At 38.2% G+C, this 22,914-nt stretch overlaps 3 protein-coding genes across 3 annotated transcripts in view; 2 read left to right on the top strand and 1 right to left on the bottom strand.

The window, feature by feature from the left end:
* The window catches only part of LOC133532998 (mitogen-activated protein kinase-binding protein 1), a 148,364-nt gene extending 142,317 nt beyond the window's left edge, over positions 1-6,047 (top strand). The window contains exon 37 of the mRNA XM_061871904.1: positions 21-6,047. Coding sequence (XP_061727888.1) covers positions 21-154 — 134 coding nt within the window. The 3' untranslated portion in view covers positions 155-6,047. The remainder of the gene's footprint in view (positions 1-20) is intronic.
* Positions 6,048-7,478: 1,431 nt separating this feature from the next.
* Positions 7,479-10,199, bottom strand: LOC133532872 (uncharacterized). The gene is made up of 4 exons (XM_061871730.1): positions 10,187-10,199; positions 9,637-9,732; positions 8,425-8,532; positions 7,479-7,851 (listed from the first exon to the last, which is right to left on the bottom strand). Exons 1-4 carry the CDS (start codon positions 10,197-10,199, stop codon positions 7,712-7,714), a joined length of 357 nt encoding a protein of 118 aa, XP_061727714.1. The 3' UTR covers positions 7,479-7,711.
* Positions 10,200-14,387: 4,188 nt separating this feature from the next.
* Positions 14,388-22,914, top strand: LOC133532946 (uncharacterized). The gene is made up of 6 exons (XM_061871824.1): positions 14,388-14,561; positions 18,642-18,722; positions 19,846-19,944; positions 20,108-20,181; positions 20,810-20,995; positions 22,082-22,914. Exons 1-6 carry the CDS (start codon positions 14,495-14,497, stop codon positions 22,220-22,222), a joined length of 648 nt encoding a protein of 215 aa, XP_061727808.1. The 5' UTR covers positions 14,388-14,494; the 3' UTR covers positions 22,223-22,914.

Genomic DNA, 22,914 nt, shown 5'->3' with positions numbered 1-22,914 from the left:
TACGATTCTTTTTTCCACAGAATCCAACAACATGTCCCTAATGGAGCAATACAGCGACATACTCCTAAACATGATGCAAAGCAAGATGGTGAACCAATTCTCGCAGAGCCCTCAGTCCCTACCGCCGGCGCGCGAACCCGGGGCAAGCAGCTAGTATATGTAGCGACATAACACGTGATATAATATACCACGAAACGTGTAAAAACGACGTTCATAAACGCCACCTACTGTCGAAAGCTAGTACTAAACGTTTCATAAACGTTACCAGCTCACGCCATCTATGATGAATAGTCGGTACTAAACGTTTCAATAGAGGTCACGCCATCTAGTGGAATTGAACTAAAAGTATGTGAGATTACGTTAAGACATTTAGAGTCAGTAATGCCATATAGTGGTGAATACTAAAGTGTCAGAGATGTGAAGGTGATACAACTGATAGGACGCCATCTGGCGGTGAGTAGTTGGACAATTATAAGTGTGTTTTGCCTGTGATGGAATTTAAACTATGTATATTTAGACCTCTTGTGTCGATTCGTGTGAAAAGTCGTCTTAAAGTCTCTTTTTACACGAAACTACGCGTGTCACGATGGTCCTAGAATGTCAATAGTTGGAAATAGGCCTAAAGTATTTTCAAGGCTACTCAATCTTGGCTTGAATTAGAAATGACGTATTGAGTATTATATCTAAATCAGTAAGAATGTTTATATACTTGGACCGCAACGCCATCTATTGGTTTGATTATGGAAGTATATTGTAACGCCATCTAGTGATTTGATTATGAAAGTCGTCCAAATAATGTTTTAGTTGTAACCAGGGCATTGTATGTTCGTGTAAATTTTGCTAAATAAAATTTAGAACTAATATTGTGTTTGTGCGGCGTCCATTATTTAGTATTACATTTGACATTACATATTTATTGAATTTTAATATATATTTTTTCCAGTATTGGCCTATTTAGGTTTTTATTAAACTAGAGCTGAATTTTCTTTAATATTACTGTTATAATAGAACGAGAGTCAAAAGGCATTTGCTATGGCCGATAGCGGATTGGAGAGGGAGGGGCATACATTTAATTACAAATTTTATCCTCTAGGGGGGCAGCTGCCCCACCCTCTAGGGGGGCAGCTGCCCCCTGGGCCGCCACCCTTGGCCACGCCCTTGGGTATACTAATCTGAGCGTGACTGGTGTAAAAAAAATAGGTAAAAACGTTGGACGCTGCCGTACCACATGACAAATATTGAAGATATTTCGTCATGTGATGGAGTAACAGATATTTGTGAAACTCTGATTTTATTCAGCGGTAAAATTTTAAGTTTTACAAGAGTGTAATACTAACTTTGTTTTAATAGCATAACAAAGGAGAGTTAGAAGACAATGGCGCCACCATTTTATTTTGTATACATGGAATACCTATACCTAATACCTAAGCAAAAAATAATAATTTGTTTTTTTTTCTAACTTAAAATTTTTGTTGTGTGTGTCGTAATGTTGTTAAAATTCTCTAATTTAACCTAATCTTATAACCTTCAAATAAACAATTAAAACATATTATTATAAATAAAAAATAAAAAATGATTGTATGCGAATCCCTTTGATACTAAACGGGCAGGCGCTAAACGTCACACACAAACACCCAATGTGTCAGGATGTGACGTTTTTGACATAAAATGTGGGGAAATGACGGGTAACCATAGCCAATCCCTTTTCTGTAAGATACAACAAGATATTTCTAAGACTGTCATTATTGTTTTTTTTTTGAGATATCTTCATTTATATTGAAATACGATTAAATAAACTGGTGGCGCCATCTAGGCCTTGTATAACCATGTGAGATGAACTAAAAGACCTTAAAAAATACTTTTAGATATTTAAAAAAAACTTAAGCTATTATGTTTGTAAATGTTATTTATTCCATTCGTTGTAAATTGTATATTTTACATTGTTTTCTAAATTGTTTTTAAATAACGAATTTAATCAGAGTTATTAAAAAAGGAAAATCCGTCGCCATTTTTAGATAGTATTTATATTTGCATTTATTTATCATTCCAATTATGTTTTTATTAAGTAATTATACAAATGCACAAAACCAGGTAAGAGACAAGATTTTTTTTTTGCGATTTTAGCGTATAAAAATCAAGATTTAAGAAAAGTAAAAGATACCGTCAATACAGAGTACCTCTTTCTCTGATTGTTCTGGGGGCACGGCCGTGCCCCCGGCAAGACGATAATAAGAACTATTTTTAACTGCATCAGATGCCAGTATTGTCTTCATAACAACCAACGAAGAGGTACATACAGTGGCGGGGCAAGACCAACATTTGGTGCGGGCAAGGTACATTTAGCGAGGCCCTCTGGTGGCGCAAGAAAAAACTAATACATTTTAACGTTGCGTCCGAGTTTACGTATATATTTGAGGCGCGAGGCCCCTCGGACCGCCAGGCCGTAGGCCGCACATTGCCTAGGAAAATACAATACATATGAGTGTAAACTACATGTTTTGTGTTTAGAAGTGTGTCCTATTTAGAGAAATAACGGAATTGTGAATTTTAAACCTCCTACTATAAGGGTGTAAATATTAAAAATAAGTGATAACTGTACATCCAGCCGCTTCACGAAAGTTATGTCTTAAGCCAGTTTCGTATTTATTTGAGCGTGTTTTAGAAATGCGCTCAAATATATTGATCATTTTATGAATAGTGCGTAGATTATTCACTAGATGGCGCTAGTGTTTTTATTTTTATATGCTCTTGCAGCTGCTACAATAAATTCTATTTTACGCAATAATTAAGAACAACTGATATTTACATGTGTATTTTTTACCGTACATCATATTCTGTTTTATTTTTTTTATTCCCTAGCGTCATCTTTTGTCGAATTGCACTATATCTTTTTTTCTGTTAAAAGTACGACAAATAGCAAGATCTACGCCTTGTGTATCCTGAATTAAACCTTACAACCCCATAAATAAGGTATCATTTCACTAAAAAGTTACTTTACGGTGAAGGCTAGACGTACAATAAATACTGTGATTTACTAATATTTATAATATCGTGATATATATTGATCGTCTAGTCTAGTATAATCATTGATCACAATATTTATCACGGAAACCTAGATTAGTATTCTGGATCGCAGTTTGTGATAAATATTGACATCCATCAATATACTAGACTACACGTCAGAGCTACATGCACAGTAAATACTGCGATATGTCAGTATATACGTTATGTATACGCATCGTGACAGCTATGGAGAGTGACGGCTGAGGGCGTACCGCGAACCACGTTCGATGTGTTGCCTCTCTGTTGCACTTGTAAATTCGTATGTGAGTATGACATGGAGAACGTGGTTCGCGGTAGGCCCTCTGAGCTCTATAAAACAGTTACAGTACTGACGTGATAAATATTGCACGTGTAGCGATGCGTGTATCATTATATTTATTGCACGTCTAGCCTTTGCCTACAGGTCTACTTCTGAAATGATAATGGTTCCTTTACATAAGAAATATTCCTACAATGAAGGTTAGGTGTATCAGAGCACTGCACTGTAAATATAATCGTACGACCGAGCTATAGAGCTCAATTTGTAATGATCGGAATCTGTTTCTTGCGTCCAAGTACTAGGAGTGAATTGTCAAACTTATTATTAAATTTCATGTGTGTAGTACTAAAGTCGTTGGCGCGGCGTGAAACGTGATTTTACCGACTTGGATTAAGGAAATGGAGTTATGTTTATGAATAATTAATATATGACAAATAAGTAAGTAAATATTCTTTATTGCATCACATACAAAACAAACTCCAACAAGATTTACAATATAAATAAAGGTAGCAACAGTCGGTGTTATCGCTGTAAGTAATCGATCTCTTCCAGACAACCTTAGGGTAGCAGGATATAAAGAATAGAAAACTTTTCGAATAAATTAGAGGAACTAATACTTTTTCTTTGTTTTTTTATTTGCCAGAGTTTAGTTCTGAAAGTTCTAATAAAACAATGAATATTATCATCAAACAAAATATACGAATATGGTAACATTATCAAATTTCAATTTGACATAAAATAAGACATATCTTTTTATCTACTTAGCTGTTGTTTGTATAATACTTGTTTTTTTTAAGTAAAGTATTTTTTATCTTGAACAATAAATTAAACCCACACAAATATATCTACCTTCCAATAAGCGAATTATTTAAAATATGAAATTTTGGCTGCATATACAGCATCAATTAATAAATTATAGCACATTTAACTGATGTGATTAAAAATAATCATAAAAGTCTAAATAAACATATCCCATGATCCCACATAGATCCCGCTTCTGAAGTCAAAATTACAATGGGAATAATATTTTTCATAACCCATCCTGTTTGACCGGTGTTCACGTTTCAAGCCGCGCCGCCAGGTTGGCTGTGAGTCGTCTGAATTAGCCTACAATGCACATTTTCAACTATTTTGCAACGCCCTTACAAAATGTCGAAACAAACCACTTATATAAGTTACACAAAAATTATCAGCGTTTATTTGGACTGAAATATGAAAAAGACAGTCATAGTGTTAAGTTCAAAAACTGCACGAAAATAAACAAGCGTACGGCCCATTTCATAGTAAGGCACTGTTTTAAAAATTATATGTAAATTACACTTTTCTGACCAGGCGTTAAGGGATCAGGGCGTCCGCTAGGTGGCGCGGACGCGTGGGCCTGTTTTTACATACAATGGCACCAAATGCATTCTACTATTATTTTAAATAAAACTGTCATAAATGCAGAGTTCGCTGTAACTTATAAAAGTGGGAATAATTCTTATTTGTTCCATAGTCCTGTTGAAGCTTCAAACATATAACAATATTAATCGTATCCTTGTTAACTAAATATAGTAAAAATCCAGATTAAAGATTGGACAGTTGCATTTTTTGGACCAATCCATAATATTATAAAAACATTAAATTTTTACCTTCCCTAACTTCATAAGCCATACTTAATTTGGATTTCTACTAGGAACTTAGGAGCTCCGGCTATGGAATAAGTAAGGCAGTGAAAGCGACGCGATTTCCATATTAACTTTTGTATAAAGGGCATAGAAATCTAATTATTAACATTAATTACCTGGTAATTAACTCTAAGCATCGATTAACGTCCGTTGGGTCAATGTTATCGTAGTTCATAAGTGTTTTTTTGCAATTTTCGTCACAATTTTAAGTATAAGCTGTAGTGGGTAGTTGCTCCGTTTTATTGATACCAGAGATTTCAAAATACCCTCGAAACATTGTTTGTAGATCAAACTATAAATTGTTTGTTTCTAAATTCGGATAATTTCTGGAATAATTACACATGTTTTTTTAAATCTAAATCTCAATATTTTGCTCTGGTATTTATAAAATGGAGGGTAGCTTGCGTGCGTGAATGTTTTCAGGGTGATGTTACAATTTGATATATTTCATTGAATGTGAAACACTTAAAAAAATAACTTTCATAATGTAACAATCCTTTATCCTCTTAAGGCCCATTGTCCTACCAGTAGTACTAATTGTTTCAATGTAATTTAAACCATATTCAATTCGAAAAGATTCGATGTTCGATTTCTTTTGTTTCGTTCGATTACAAAATTCAGCCATATTTACTTCAATATGATATCAAATTCAAATACCATGTTTTATATGGTGGGCCTTTAGAGTTTCTATTAATGGCATGTAATGGGCTATAGGCAGTATGGGGTTTTTAGAATACAAAAAAATCACTTCTTCGCCAGTAGAGGCGCTGCAAGTATAATTTATTTCCTAATTTAGAAAACTACCGAAAATGTAAGGAAGTCTGTGTACTATATGTGGGTGCCAAAGCAGTCTTCCATTCTGAATGCATACAATTATGTGGAAATGCAAATAAAAAACGGAATTAGATCAAGTTGTAACATTGCCCTGGTAATTTTAAAATGTACGGTCCGATCTTGTAGATATTTTTTTTATTTAATGTTCAAAAGTGTAATGCCATTTGCGGAAAAGACTAATGTTATATATTAATGAATACGATATTATAATTATTATTCAACAATTTTGTGTTTTATTATATCCTTGGTAGCGATAAATAACAAGAAGGTATAGAAGTAATGCTTCGAAAATAATGTTTTGACTCCATAACTTTGTTTGGACTAGTTAGGAGGTGAACATATCAATATCCCCGGTTGTAGCCCTTGAGCCGCGGAGGGGGGGTTTGAAGGTCCCATTTTTCGGTTTTCACTTATATCTTGGAAACTATGCGCCTTAGCGACATGACTATTTACACACACAAAATAAAATATGTTAAATTGGATACAAGTTCGATTCAGTCAGCGAGATAGCAAAGACAATTGTAATAATGAGGTAATCTAAGAAAAAAAGCGGCCAAGTGCGAGTCGGACTCGCCCATGATGGGTTCCGTACATTTATGACGTATTAAAAAAAACTACTTACTAGATCTCGTTCAAACCAATTTTCGGTGGAAGTTTGCATGGTAATATATATCATATATTTTTTTAAGATTTTTCATTCTGTTATTTTAGAAGTTACAGGGGGGGGGGGGGGGGGGGACACATTTTTTCACTTTGGAAGCGTCTCCCGCGCAAACTATTCAGTTAGGAAAAAAATGATATTAGAAACCTAAATATCATTTTTGAAGACCTATCCATAGATATCCCACACGTATGGGTTTGATGAAAAAAAAATTTTTTTTAATTTTATGACGTATTAAAAAAAAACTACTTACTAGATCTCGTTCAAACCAATTTTCGGTGGATGTTTGCATGGTAATGTATATCATATATTTTTTTTAGATTTTTCATTCTGTTATTTTAGAAGTTACAGGGGGGGGGGGGACACAATTTTTTTCACTTTGGAAGCGTCTCTCGCGCAAACTATTCAGTTTAGGAAAAAATGATATTAGAAACCTCAATATCATTTTTAAAGACCTATCAATAGATACCCCACACGTATGGGTTTGATGAAAAAAGATTTTTTGAGTTTCAGTTCTAAGTATGGGGAACCCCCAAAATTTATTGTTTTTTTTTCTATTTTTGTGTAAAAATCCTAATGCGGTTCATAGAATACATCTACTTACCAAGTTTGAACAGTATAGCTCTTATAGTTTCGGAAAAAAGTGGCGGTGACATAATCGGACAGACAGACGGACATGACGAATCTGTAAGGGTTCCGGTTTTTGCCATTTGGCTACGGAACCCTAAAAACTCGTGCCCCTTAGTTAGACATCCAAATCAATGTATCGTTCGTGATAGGTAAAGAGACGATAAGGTTCTAAACGTAAAAAAACACTTTTTTCTTTCTTACTTTTTTTATTCTGAAACATTTTGACCTATAGGGAGCGTGCTGCATGAACTGTAAACGCCCCCTTTTCATTGGTGCGAAGCATTATGTAAAGTTTCCATTTTTAGATTTAAGCCACTAGATGCAGCACCAACTAAAGTGAGATGAGGTAAGACAAACACCGGGACAAGAATAACACTTTAGAGTCATACCAAGATAAGTTGGGGCTTGAGCACAAATCACGCGAGGTTTTAGCGGCTACTTTTTATAAACTATGTTATTCTTACCCCATCTCACCTTATGCGAAATAGAGCGAGCATGAAGTGTAGGGGGCAGTACCTGCTTAGAAGCGTGGATTGTTTTCGCTTTCGATTCAGGTCACGAGATGGCAGACCCTCCGACACGGTCTCTGTCACCAGGCTATCTAGGCTGATCCAGGTCCTCGTCGTATGAGACTTCGGCCTCTGCTTCAGCTACTTCCAGCAGCCCAGCACGCAGCAGCAGCTCTAACAGCGGACGTCGCCGCGTCACGCGCTGTCTGTATGCTGCCGAACGGATTTCTGCAATGACACGAAATTAGTTCTTTACAAGTGCGAAAAGTAGGAAATTCGCAACGAGTGGCGATAAATTAAAACACGACAAAAGGGAGTATAAAAATAGAATTATAATAATATAGAGATGAAATGGGGAAGGGGCAACAAATAACCCGACCAAGTTACGTAGATGGTTTGTGGTCAGGAATGTTAAAACGTGATTTTAATTTTGTCGCATAGCGTATGTTCTGTTCCTCACGGGCGCAAGCGTATGGCACATCTATATAAATATTATAGGTCTATGACATTTTATTTCGGTGTATTGTGGTGCCACCTATTTAATGTTTTTTCATGGACAATTTTTATACATAGAGATTTTCCTCCTATAGCCTCCGCTACACGAAAAAATATGGACCGTCCTATAATAAACAATGTGGTCTTATCGTTTGTTTTAAATATATAAAAATACGGGAATAGAAATAAGGCTAATTAGACTAATAACCCTCTACTTCTGATGCTGTTTTCTCTCTGTATTGTTTTTATTGAGGTGTGCAATAAAGAGTATTTGTATTGTATTGTACTGTAAGTATAAGTGCTTACTGATAGGCTGAAGGGGTTTTGTGCGCATCTGCGGCCCAAACTCGTACATGACCTGAAAATCCGCATGGCTGCCAAATCGGAACCCGAAACCCACGCGGTGGTCCTTCCCTGGAAACATACTACTAGGTATAGCAATAATTATAACTATATGAATCTCCTAGTTAGACTTTCAGCACGCGGATCGTAAGCGTAAGAAACGCGTAAGCGTATCGTAATACGCGCGTAGAACGCGAGCGCTACGAGCACGCACAAGTTCAAACAAGTCCGCACACGAAACTATGAGATTTATGTCATCATTACGACAGGCGTAAACAACAAAACTTCTGACATAATCATACAATAAAAAATCTTCTTCATCTGACGAGAATGTAAGACGCCGGTGACGCCTTGATTTCAACTAATGAGATTTCGCTTATAAAAGGCTTACACGACGCTTGGTGCCCAGCCCGCGTAGCTAACGTGCATATCGTTCACGCTCCGTGGCGAACGAAACGCAACTGTCACTGTCGCACTAATATGGAAGAGTGATAGAGAGAGATGACTACGCTACGCTGTAGAGCGTTAACGATTGTAAAGTTGGCTACGCGGCCTGTACCCCTAGTGTAAATTTATTCGATAGCAAGACTTGACGTACGCGTTTGCGTTGAGTCTCATTTTGTATGGGATTTTGAGTTTCCATAACGTCCCGCTTGACTTAACGTAAACGCGTACGTCACGTCACGTTATCGAATAAATTTACACTAGGGGTTCTGAAGTCTACGCGTTTCGTACTCGTAACGTTTTTACGATACGTATACGCTTGCACTCCGTGGGCTGAGGGCCTTGGTTACTTAATTTCAACATTTTCATATCTCAACTAGCTATGGGGATATCTAGAAGAGATCGACGATAAGGACGCCTATTGTTTACCTCTGTTTTCATGTAGGTACTTACCTACATATTATGTGTGTTCGAATCGGATATATATGAGGTGATACAACAAGGAAAATTTGTATTGAATTGTAATAGGTACTTACATTACAATACAAGTGTGGAAATTCGCAACGAGTGGCGATAAAGTGAAATAAATGTCATATACTAATAAAAAGTGACCAAGGCCTCCAGTGCCCCAGGCTGGAATCGAACCAGTGTCCTCTGCGTTGAGTCTCATTTTGTATGGAATTTAGAAACAGCGCGCCAAGCGGAGACCCCGAAAAGAAATGTTGATCTTACCAACACGAACCGGTGGTGAGAATCCGTAGATGCCGATGAGAGCCATGGGCACGTCTTCGGGCACTATCAGGAATATGCCTTCAGTGCCTATTACACCTGTCAATAGACAAATATTAATCTAAGTGTTCTTAACCGCCAACCCAACCCTTTTTACACTCTTAGAGGGGTAAAAGGGGTTGGGGGTTGTTAGGGCTTAAGTAGGAAGAATAGCTTTGCGACTCTAACCGAACGTACGTACATTTTTGATGAAATCTCCATTTCGGGAGAAAAAGGTTTCCACTACTTAACTAAAACTTAATAAATCACTTTGATTTTGATGTTCATCGCTTCAGCATAATAAATTCTAGGTTAATGGGTTTCGCTTTTAAAAAAATAGTTTTATGTAAAAAAAAACATACAAAAACTACAATTTAGCGTCAGTACAATTTCTCATAAAATCACGTAAATATTATGAGTTTAGCAGTAAATATAGAATAACTCCAGAATTTCACTTAAAATACTCATTTTTATAAAAAAAGCTGTTTTAAAATGATGAGGTGTAAAAACTTACATGTAAAAATCATAATGCAAATGCACACACCAAACTTCATTATACTACACAATTTTTAATAAAACTACTAATAGACAGGACCAACTATTTCACCAGCCGAATACGCAGTGTCGTTACAATATGGCTAAGTCAATAAAAAATACCTATTGTTGGCAATTGAGAGAAATTCTCACGGGTTAGCGAAGGGACTTTATAATTAACATAACAATTAACAAGTAGGTAGCTAAAAAACTTACAGTTCGAGAAAAGTCACACATGGTAGTATTTTCCTAAAAAATATTGATAAACGAGAGCGAAGGTCATCATTTGCTTGGCAAAAATGCTTTCTTATGTAACTACTTATATACAGAAACGCAATAATTCACCGCCAAAATCGCAATATTCTTGTTTTTCATACTGCAAGACGGTTTGAATTTGAATTTGATCGTGATGTCACGTTCAAGTACTTACCGTTTAGTAATGGGTCCCATAAAGACCTTTGGTCCTCAAAAAAAAACTTGATTGACTGATACTATTAGTAGGTAATACTTGTCTTCTAGCCTTTCAGGTATAGGTACTGTGTTTTTTTAACTGCCTTAAAAAAAGAAGGTTCTCAGTTTGACCCGTATGTTTGTTTGTATGTATGTATGTATGTTTGTCTGCAATTATTCATATATATATAACCGCAAACATAAACGTAGGTCTTAATACTATGAAACGATACTGAAAGATTTTTTTTTTAATTTACCTACTTTTAACTACAACATAGTTAATTTTTGACACGGGAGTCCGGGATGACCGTAATTATAGGAAGTGCCTCTTCGAATGGTGCCTATGAGAAAACAGCTGTTAGAGAGTGCCCTATGGCATCAAGTCCGCCTTTTTTGCCTTAATATTTTTATTTTATATGAATAAATAAATACAGAAAAAAAAACATATTTTATCATTTTATCAACTAATTGCGACCAATTGCGCGCGTGATGCGGTATTGCGACGAATCGCTTTGTTTTTTTTTTTTTTTTTTTTTATGGTAGAGGAGGCAAACGAGCAGACGGATCACCTGATGGTAAGCGATTACCGCCGCCCATGGACACCTGCAACACCAGAGGGGTTGTAAGTGCGTTGCCGGCCTTTGAGATGGGAGTACGCTCTTTTCTTGAAGGTTTGAAGGTCGTATCGGTCCGGAAATACCGCAGGCGACAGTTCATTCCACAGTTTAGCTGTGCGAGGCAGAAAGTTCCTGGAAAAACGCACAGTTGAGGACTGCCAACCATCTAAGTGGTGAGGATGGAAATGTTGTCGCGTAGGGCGATGGCGAAAAGAAGCGGCAGGGATTAATCCGAACAATTCCTCGGAGCACTCCCCGTTGTACATGCGATAGAAAATGCAGAGCGAGGCCACATCTCTACGCAGCGCCAAGGAGTCAAGCCGATCCGAAATACACTGGCAGTCGACAATTCGAGTTGCTCTTCGTTGGATGCGGTCCAGAGGGAGAAGCTGGTACTGGGGTGCCCCTGCCCATAGATGCGAACAGTATTCCATGTGCGGGCGCACCTGCGCCTTATAAAGCCGTAGGCGTTGGGCCGGTGTGAAATACTGTCTCGATCTGTTGAGCACACCGAGCTTTTTTGAGGCTAATTTAGCCTTACCCTCTAGATGGCCGCGGAACTGGACTTCACTCGAGATGTCGACGGCAAGGATTCCGATACCGGGTGTGGCAGTCAGGGGAGTGCTCTCAAAACGAGGTGATACGACAAACTCTAACTTTTTTGCGGTAAACGCGCAAACTTGTGTCTTGGTAGGGTTGAAACGGACTAAGTTAAGTCGACCCCATTCAGAGACTTCGTTTAGGGAAGTCTCAATTTCAGACACAAGTTTGTTCCGGCTCTCTATGACGTTTTCCCGAGAGATATTGGTGCGGCCGGTGTAAGACGCATCACCCGTACTATCATCAGCATAGCAATGAATGCCGCTGATTTTTGTGGCGTTAGACTGCACGATTGGCTCGAATTCGTGAGTGAGACTAGCACCATTCTTAGTACCCGTAAGGCCCGTCCTTAGATACATGTCAATGTATTTTATACATTTTACTTCTATCAGTTATCGGATCAAACAATGTGAAAACGGTCTTAAGCGATTTACTATTTCTAAAATCAACCGTATAAAGAAACAAACACCATGTTGAGTTTGAGCGTTAGTTCCGCCGCCAGTATATATCCGGACCATACATGACTAAATAAAGAAGTAAATAGGGAAAGTGCAAAAATATAATGGTAATTGAAGACATTTCTACACCATTTACGTAGTTGAACTTGATGGAAACTTTTCTAGAGTCCGTCTACGTTAAGCCAGTCCATTCGGCATAATCAAATCGGCTGATTTGATCAGTAAAGAAATTGGCGTCAATCTCCAATTTAGTCACCAATTTTAGATTTATGGTGATATTTGAGCGCTCTGAATTAAAAAATGCCTCCAAACTTGAATGGACGTCACAATTTTGTATTCTTGCGTTCGCACTTCCATTTTATCGCTATTAACGGTCCTAATCGGCGGTCAAAATCAGCGAGTCATATAACGTTTGCGTCCACACCACCTGATTTGATCAGACAGTTTAATCAGATTGGCGAAAAATAGTTCCCGTCTGGACTGGCCTTTAATTTTGCGCCAATTTAAACAAAACAAAGTGAGGGAATGCCATATAGACGTCATATTTTCATAGAAATTTCGCCACACTTTGTCATTACAAATGTCATGTAGAGTTAGTTTGGTCCGAGTATATGTCTAGATATTTAAGTTGAACACTGAATTTTGATTATAATCAGAGCAGACCTTGAATATGATTTTTTTTTTAAAAAGCTTATTTATGGTGAGTTACCTACAATATTTTTAGCCACTCTCTCTCTGGTATGGGGGGAACTTTTACATCTCCAAACAGAGCTGAGGACCGGAAAAAGTAGGTAAAGGTATTTGATTGATTTCGGCAAATTACAGTCGGGTTATTCCAAAAATGGACTCTAATTATAAAATGAGAAATTTTAATTATAATAAACACAAATGGGTGGAAAAACAAAAACTTATAAATAAAAAAATTGTCCCAGATCGAGACCGCTTGGCAGGGTGCCCAGAAGGCTGGCTGCATTACCCCTCTGGATAGCAATGCTTATCCGCTGGGCGAAGTACAGGCCAGCGCTCTGGTCACCCGAAGCCTCTATAAGGCGTTTTGCTAACTCCTTATAGAGGCGGCGCGCGCTAGGCCCCCACGGCCCTAGGGTTTCAACCCCAAACGCCGCAAATATAATTTAACTCTAATTTGATAGAGTTATTAGTGGTAATTTTCTGAATTACAGTAATATAATATATTACGACTTTATACCTACATATGATACTACATTCAGTCAGATAATGTTTCATAAGGATCTTAACATTTATTATATATATATAATTAGCTAAGTTTTCGAAGAGAAAAATATTTAAGCCCATAGCGTTCACTGCGCTTTACGTAACCAGGGACCTGCGGTGACCTCCGTATATTTTGCCCAAACCACGGAAAACCTTAAAATGACACTACGTGGACACAACAGATACTGTGTCTTTTTATCACTAAACGAAAACTCATATTGTACAGTCAGCGTTAAAAATATGTACACAATATACGCCTTATTTCAAAGCAGCAGGGTACAAAATCGTAAACATACTTTTGATGGAATAGCCACACATATGACATAACTGGAAAACACACAGTGCAAACCACTATCGGTTTCGAAATATGAAAGTGGTGGTCAAATCACATATCAAAACGTCATAAACGCCTCGTACTGAAACGAGAAAGTAGGGTCTTAAACGACTTAAAATGAAGTTCATTTTGAATTAGCAAAATTACGTCATTTATTCTTTTCGAAAGTTACGCTAGGTCGAAGTGAATGGAAACGCACACATATGCAATTAGCAAATTAAGGTCAAACGCAAAGCAATTCCAACTTTATTAACAAGTTCATAGATATCAAATTGCAATGTGCTGTGTTTGAAAGATACTTCTAAACGATTTTAAAATTCGAACTCGAGGAACGAGTTCGCGGCCGGTCGAAAATGAATCACAGCAGTGATTCAGTTCAAAAGAATGTATGCCTTAATGATATGTGATTAAGTTGATTATTGATTGGGTTAAATATAATTTATGATCTTTTAATAACAGTGAAAGTTTTAGTCCGGATATCATATGTTCCTGAGCTCAGTTTGGCGGCAAAACTCGGCATTGACAGTTTAGTTTTTTTAATTCAATTTTTTTATGACTTGCGTCTTGTGAGAAATGAGTTTGGTTGTGTGATTTTGATGTGTTTTTTGTTAAAAATTAAAATGGTTGTGAAATCGTGCTTTTTCCTGTGTCTACTTTCATTAGGTGAGTAGTGGATCGCGTAATAATCATAATTGGTTTGATTACGGGTTCGGCCGGTTCGGGTAAATCGCTAGTTCTCGTAATCGATTTAGAAGGCGCCATACTTAACCAACTAGCGTTTTGGAAAAACCACATTTTGAATAAACAATGTAAGCCAGCCTCGAAAACAAACTTTGAAAAAAGTTTCTTTAAACCGACCGAATATTAATTACACCGTAAACAATTCTATAATTTAGTTATTAAATCGTTTACAAGCTATGCAACCAAATATGATCGAATGATGGATGACCTTTTTTTGAAGACGTTTGAAAATAAAAGCCAGCCGTATATATTTCTACAGCACATATGGTGCTAAAAGTTTTAAGGGCCATATGTACTTAAGGGTGGCCTTAAGGTGAGATGCCCGAGGCTGATATCGATCTGTTAAATATTTCATTCAATTTCCTATCGAAGATCGATATGTTGCTGTAAGTCATCTTCACCACTTAGGTGGTTGGCAGTCCTCAACTGTGCGTTTCTCCAGAAACATCCACAGCTAAATTATTGAATGAACTGTCGTCCGCGATATTTCCGGACTGATACGACCTTCAAACTTTTAAGAAAAGAGCGTAGGTACTCCAATCTTAAAGGTCGGCAACGCACTTGCAACCCCTCTGGTGTTGCAGGTGTCCATGGGCGACTGTATTTGCTTACATTCAGGCCTAGAAAAATAAGAAGTACATAGAGTGCTCACTCCATACATCAGTTTTGGTACCAAAACGCTTATTATTTTTGTAGTCGACATCTAGCATCGAGTAGCGGAACTCTCAGTACTGCTACTCGACAATAGATGTCGCGGCAAACAAAAAGTCTAATGCTCAATGATTTTCAGCTAATAACGCGTAGGAGTTGAAAATAGAGTTCCGGTTACTCTGGTTACAATATTAGCGGAAAATCGTTTTGGTACCAAAACTGATGTATGGAGTGAGCACTCTATGTACTTCTTATTTCTCTATGAATCTGCTCATTTGCCTCTTATATCATAAAAAAAATTATATAAGGTGAGACGGGGTAGGATATTACTAGTAATACTACTACTACTAACAAAATTGAAAGCTACTAGTAATATTACTAGTAGATATTCTATAAGCAGTTTTCGATATATTCAAGGTAGGCGTTAGGCGGCATGGCGCACTCCGCCTCACCTTAATCAATGAAACTCTGCCAATATTCGTACGAGCGCTATTCATTGTTATAAATAATAACATTAGAATAACAGATTTCTAAATGGCTGCCTCTGGGTGCATGCAAGTAGATACTTATGTGCCTAGTATGATGTCCATGACCTACACTACTCATTATTACTATACATTATGTAATAGACGACTGTAAGCGCCTGGCATATGTTGGCGGCCGATCGTAAAGTTCCTGTGTAGTGTTTCACATTAAACCAATAGATAGGTAGGATAGGTTCAGTATAGTCAAATATAGAAATACTCATCCCCTGCTCTCACCATATATCCCGGTCGTGCTGGCGGTTTGGAGACCCGTGAAGGCACACCCGCCGGGATTCTCACCCCTATCTCAACACCATCCTCGTTAGACAACCCCCTTGCCCTTTGGGGATACCGAATTATCCCGCCTCGCGATTTGCTTAGGGTTCGCGCCGCTACGTTACGACTACCCAGAGTCACTTCCGCGCCGTTTGCAGGAGAGGCCAGCAAATAGGGGCTCCGTCAACTGAGAGAATGAGACAAAGATTTTCACGTTTCACGATATGCCCAGGAATTCAATGATCTGCCGGATTTTACGATCGGCCGCCGAAACATAAACAGTGTAACTTCGATAACACGAATCTCATGGGAAAGGCCAAAAAGTTCGTGTTAACAAACTTAAATAGATGTAAGTAATATACAAAAGAAAAAGTGGACCGCGGACCGACACAGACTAATATGCGTTCAGTCTGCGTCGGTCTGCGAACGCGTGTTCCCGTTGAAGCTACTCGTTATGGAGAGAATGTCGAGCAATCATCTATCTCTTCTTCTATCAGTCAAAATGTGGCAACAGGTACTCCGTGCCAAAAAAAACAACCAAATTGAATTTGGGATCATTAGAAATGAAATGACATGAAAAGGAATTGATAGCTATGCTAAGGAAAGAAGACGGTTAACAATAAAAGTTTCGACGACCGGTTTGGCCTAGTGGGTAGTGACCCTGCCTACGAAGCTGATGGTCCCGGGTTCAAATCCTGGTAAGGGCATTTATTCGTGTGATGAGCACGGATATTTGTTCCTGAGTCATGGGTGTTTTCTATGTATTTAAGTATTTATAAATATTTATATATTATATATATCGTTGTCTAAGTACCCTCAACACAAGCTTTATTGAGCTTACTGTGGGACTTAGTCAATTTGTGTAATAATGTCCTATAATAAAAAAAAAAGTGTGTAAAAATGTTGGCAATATTTTTATTTAAGGAAAACTACTTGGAATGTGGTTTTCGTACTGCCTTGATCCCAACTAGTTAGCCAACAGCGACGGGTCATGTTGTGTAATGTACTCACATGTACAGGCACTCGCTAAGATGTGCAATTTGCGAATCACTATGTACGAAACTTATTTTGTCTAGTTTTAAACATGAAAGTATCACACGGCAAAAAGAAAAAAAATGAATTGAAAATATAGCTCAAGTAATTACAATAATTAACAGCAATCTAGGTATAGTAAGAGATATAGTGTTACTCGTATTAACCCGATCGTCACAAACCAGATAGTATAATTTAGTAAGCGCCACTTGCATCATACCACTAATACAGGGTTAACCGGTTAAGCCTGGAGTGACCATGGTTACTAGTACAAATTGACACTGGGTTCACGGTTTAACCGCTTAACCCTGGGTTAGTGGGATGGGGCAAGTGGGCCTAAGAGAACATGCTTATTTCAGTTACCGCCACGTTTACGACCTGTAGGTCTCGTGTCTGCTTCTTCTTTGCCTAGCCTTTTCCCATGTCATTTGGGGTCGGCTCTCCTCGTCATTCTTCGCCAGGCGTATATGTTCTGGGTCTCGTGTAAATTAATAATATCTAGAAAATAATAATTTTAGTGATGAATTATTACTACACCATTATACAGTACACCCCGCCGTATCTGTCTGTCTGTATCTCTGCGATAAACTCAAAAACTACTAAACGAGTTTTCATGCGGTTTTCACCTATGAATAGATAAGAGTGATTATTGAGAATAAATAATAAATAAATAAATATTATAGGACATTATTACACAAATTGACTAAGTCCCACAGTAAGCTCAATAAGGCTTGTGTTGAGGGTACATAGACAACGATATATATAATACATAAATATTTATAAATACTTAAATACATAGAAAACACCCATGACTCAGGAACAAATATCCATGCTCATCACACAAATAAATGCCCTTACCAGGATTTGAACCCCAAGACTAGACACTAGACCAAACCGGTCGTCAAAAAAAGGTTTAAAAGTATAATTTGTTAAGACTGTGTAATCCATGCGAAACGGGGGCGGGTCACTAGTATATAATATACTTACCCATATTATAATAAAATAGTAATTTTACAATAAACATGTACCTTATGCTTTTCGTAAACGCTTCATATTGAATATTTAGTTAATGACCGTTTTAGCCTAATAGGTAGGTATGAAGCCGATGGTCCCGGCTTCGAATTCCGGTAAAAGCATTTATTTGTGTGATGAATACAGATATTTGTTCCTGACTCATTGGTGTCGATGTATATATATCGTCCCCTAGTACTCATAGTACAAGCTTTACTTAGTTTGGGGCTAGGTCAATCTACTTATGTATCATTGTCCCCAAATATTTCAAAGGTTTTTGACCCGGGTATGTCCTTAAACTACGTCCAAAAGAGAGGTTTGGGCACTGTGAATGTCATCTCGCTTAGTGTGGTAGGACACAGCACAGCGGATGTCATTCCAGATCTAGAGCAGAGCCCTACTGGGGAAGTACCTCCACCTTACAGAAATATGCTTGTTTGCCACCGACGTAGTTGGGGAAAAAAGGTCCATCAAGAAACGCTACAAATATATGTTTGTATATTTTCAGGTTACAGCTCCGTGATCATCCCGGAGGAACTGCCCTCGCTACTATCTGTGGCTTACTCCAACATCCCACCAATTAAGAAAGGTACTTATTAATATAAATAAATAAACAGTTATATATAAATACTTACAAGTAACAGGCCAATTTCAAAGAGAATTAAGAAGACCAAGAGTGCTCACTCCATACAACGGTTTTGTTACCAAAAATATTATTATTTTCGTAGTCTACATCTAGCGCCAAGTAGCGGAACTCTCAGTACTACTACAGGACAATAGATGTCACGGCAAACAAAGTCTAATGCTCAACGATTTTCCACTAATATTATAACCAGAGTAACCGGAACTCTATTTTCACGCTAGATGTAGACTACGAAAATAATAGTATTTTTGGTAACAAAACCGTTGTATGGGGTGAGCACTCGTGGTCTTCCTAATTCTCTTTGCCAGTTCCAACAATATAATGTGATCCCCTACTTATTTGGGTTTGTAACTTACCACTAGACCTTCAAATTACTAAACTTAAAGCTTTTTATTCTGTGATTTTAATTTACCTCGCATTCAATGGACAAAGTTGCCTAAGGACCTCCGCTAGCTGGCGCGGGTGCACGGAGCGGACGAGCGGGTTAACGAAAAATAGTATGAGCAACGCTAACTGAAGCGGACGCGTGCGGCGGATTTCACCTACAAATAGCACCCGTGTGCGTGCGCACGCGGCGGGCGTCCGCGTCAGCTAGCGTAGGCCCTAACTGATCGCTTATGACAGCCTCTACCACTTCTCAAGATAACAAAAGTGAATTATTGACTGATGTTATATATCTATATGTGATATATCTCTATTTAACCTTAAACAATATAATAACGTCCCTAATAAAAATAACCGGTTCATAGACCTGGTACTTTCTACTTTAGATTATAGTCTAGATCTGAACTGTATGCTAATACTGTAATTTCCGCTTTTGTCCGTAACTTGTTTTGTGAGCCAAATAAATAAAATAAAAAGTTACTGATCTAAGATGGATTTGACATCATCCCAATATGAGATGGTTCCAATCTCCTTTAGAAGACCTGCTGAATTGCGCATTGCGCAACCTTCAACTAAAACGTGAGATCGAATAACTAAAACTCGAATTGGCCGGTAAGTCATGCTTCAGGCTGTTCTATTGCTGCATGCATTTCAATCTTGGTTCATGGGTAATATCGTGTTCTAGGAACGGACTCGCGAGTTGGGTTCGGTTTCGCATTCGGCAACCATGCTGACTTCCAGGTGATGTTCGAGCTGGGCCCACAGACCAACACAGCGCCGCTAAGTAAGTACCTACACAATTTTTGTTAAATCAATAAGGCCTCAAAGGGCTTTCCCAAGTCAATGCAAAATTTGTGACATCATATATCTATATCTATATGTATATGACTCGTGAGTCCCCGTTTTTGCTCAACTACTTTCTAAAATGTTATTTTTTTATATTTCAGCTGGGCCGGCGGGCAGCAGCAATGCGAAGCGGCAAGCGCCGACGCCTCCCAAGCTCACCAAAAACAGGGAAAAGGTGATACAATTTGTTTTCTTTAATTTTAATTTACTGTTTATACCTTGTTTTTAGCCGGCTTCAATTCCGAGAAGGAATAATGGAATCATTTTAACTTGCGGGACACGTCTGCAGAATGCACCCGAGTCTGTACACGGTGGGTCAAATTGGCTGCCGAATGAACAACGCAGGTTAGCCGGGGCAGAAGCAGATCAAAAATGAGGTGGTGGGATGATCTCGACGCATTTTGCAGCGACTGGCGAGAACAGCATGCATCAAACCGTGATGACTGGCGGAAGAAAGGGAAGGCCTGTCTAAAGGAAGAGCTGTCTCCATAAGAGTCAGAGGCACAAGACGACACATTAAAGCTTTTGAGTGTGAAGATGGTGCAAGAATCATATACAGAAAGTCCCCCAAGACCCTTCTCTTCTACTACCTCTACATATCACTACTGAAGGCAGCAGCTTTTTTTTTATATGCTCTTTAACGTCTCCATGTTCATGTATATCTTACGTTATTTGGCTTACTAAATAAAGGGAAGGCCTTTGCCTATTGGTGGGACACAAAAAAGGCTCAATATTATCGCATCCTATACCTATACGTAATGTATCTGCAATATAAATTAGTATTCAACTATAAATGATTTCAGCTCCTCCAAACCGAAGCTGGCAGCTACCTCCAAAACTGGGCATCAGCCATGCGGAGACCTGGAAGACCACCACTACAAGCATCCACCGAGCTGCCAAGCCTTGAGGATTCCGTGGTGGAACTGGTGAAGAACAGCAAGGGAGAGTACGAGATACACCAGCCCAGGCCAGACCACATACCGCTTGAGGTAAGACTATTCATGAAGAGAGTTCAAGAAACCCCTCCTAAGTGTGTTTAGTGTAATTCAGGGCCTTAGGTTTGCTTTAGATATTGCGTAGGCCGAAGGCCCGGAGTGTTCTGAGAGGCTCGCTTTCGTCTGGAGCCCATGGGCCGAAGATCCGCAAGGCGAGCCCAAGCGGTCAATAAAACCCTCTCTAAGTTACTTAAGCAATAAGCGAAGCGCCAAAGGCCAAACGGTGGACTTACCCTTGTGAAGGTTCTAAGCTCAGCTCCGCGTAGGGCCGAAGGTCCTGAGTGTCCAACTTTGCACAGGGTTGTAAACGTAGAGACCCTTTAGCATAGAGAAATAAGTAAGCATAGAGTGCTCACTCCATACATGTTTTCTTACCAAAACGCTTATTATTTTCGTAGTCGACATCTAGCATCTAGCGATCGATCGAATAGATGTCACGACGAACGAAAAGTCTAATGCTCAACCATTTTCAGCTAATATTTATGACTGGATTAACCGGAACTCTATTTTCATTTTATCTATTAAGTTTTTCTATATATTTTTTGTAATATGCAAATTGTACCTGCTCTTGGAACCTGAATTACGAGTACCATATACGCAATAAATCATTCATTCATTCATTCAACTCCTTCTGCTTGTAATATCACATGTAAATTGTTGAGCAATGCACTTTTCGTCAGTTACGACACTCGTGCCATCTAGTGTCAAGTAGCGGTACTGATAAATCCGCTACTTGACGCTAGATGTCGACTACGGAAAATAATAAACGTTTTGGTAAGAAAACTGATCTATGGAGTGAGAATTCTATGCTTACTTATTTCTCTATGCCCTTCGTAAGGGGCATTTTGTGCATTGTGTATGATCGACAGACTTTGCCGTCCGTTTCTGAATTCTGTATTGCTTTAATGTAATGGGTCTCATATAGACATTTGAGCCTGGAAACACAACGGATCGACTTATTCATGAAAAAAATTGTCATCCAGCCTATCTATTTATTTATTCGATCATATACTGCCATTATACATAGTGGAACGCCGTCGTAAACTATGTATTTTTCATTTTACTAATATTAACTTTCAGGTGATGGACGAGCTGCAAAGACTATACGGGCAGAAGAAAGAAGAAGCCAAGAAGATGACGCAGAAAGCTAAAGAAAAGAAGAGAAGCGATGCAGAAGTCAAGAAGATCACAGAAGACTTGTCCAATGTAGATTTAGATTAGTGTTGTAAAAGAATTAGGAAGTTCTTCTTTCTACCAAGGACAGTTTAAACTACAGGCCGGCCCAAAATTACGTTGACATTGTTTCCGTAACTCAAATGCAGTTTTTGTAAAAATTTCATTATTGGTACAAGCTTTTATCGCTGACTGTACTTTTCTTTCCACAGGCAACTAATACTCATCGAGACAAATCTAAAAACCCCACACACAATTAGATTGCGTTGTTTTATCAGTTCCTATGGCTATCTTCTGTCTCCATCATCAGATCAGCTCGATGGTACCATAATATTGCATAGTCACCCGGCTTAATGTATGCAAATTTTTAGCTTCACCGGAAACCGGGAAGTGGGTCAAATTTAACTTGCAAGATTTGACCCGTACAAACATACATACTTACAAAGCTTGTAAAAAAAACGGAACCCTTATACACTTTATTGTCCGTCCGCCCGTCCGTCTGTCAAGACTCTTTTTCTCTGGAACGTTTGGAGAGTTTGAAATTAAAACCATATACTAGTTGTAAAAAAAATCTAACTTCTAAGTTAACGTCAAAAAAAAATATATGGCCGGTTATGCCGAACAAAACGTATATTTTGACACTCGCAAGAGAATCAAAATTCGTATATTCATATGGTATGGTATGGTACGTAATTTTGACGGGACGTTAAGCTTACAGAATATTACAGAATAAATAATAT

Source organism: Cydia pomonella, chromosome 28 (assembly GCF_033807575.1).
Source record: "Cydia pomonella isolate Wapato2018A chromosome 28, ilCydPomo1, whole genome shotgun sequence".
Taxonomy (NCBI): Eukaryota; Metazoa; Arthropoda; class Insecta; order Lepidoptera; family Tortricidae; genus Cydia; species Cydia pomonella.
Note: the sequence above shows the minus strand (reverse complement) of the source record. Positions and strands in the feature narration are given on the sequence as shown.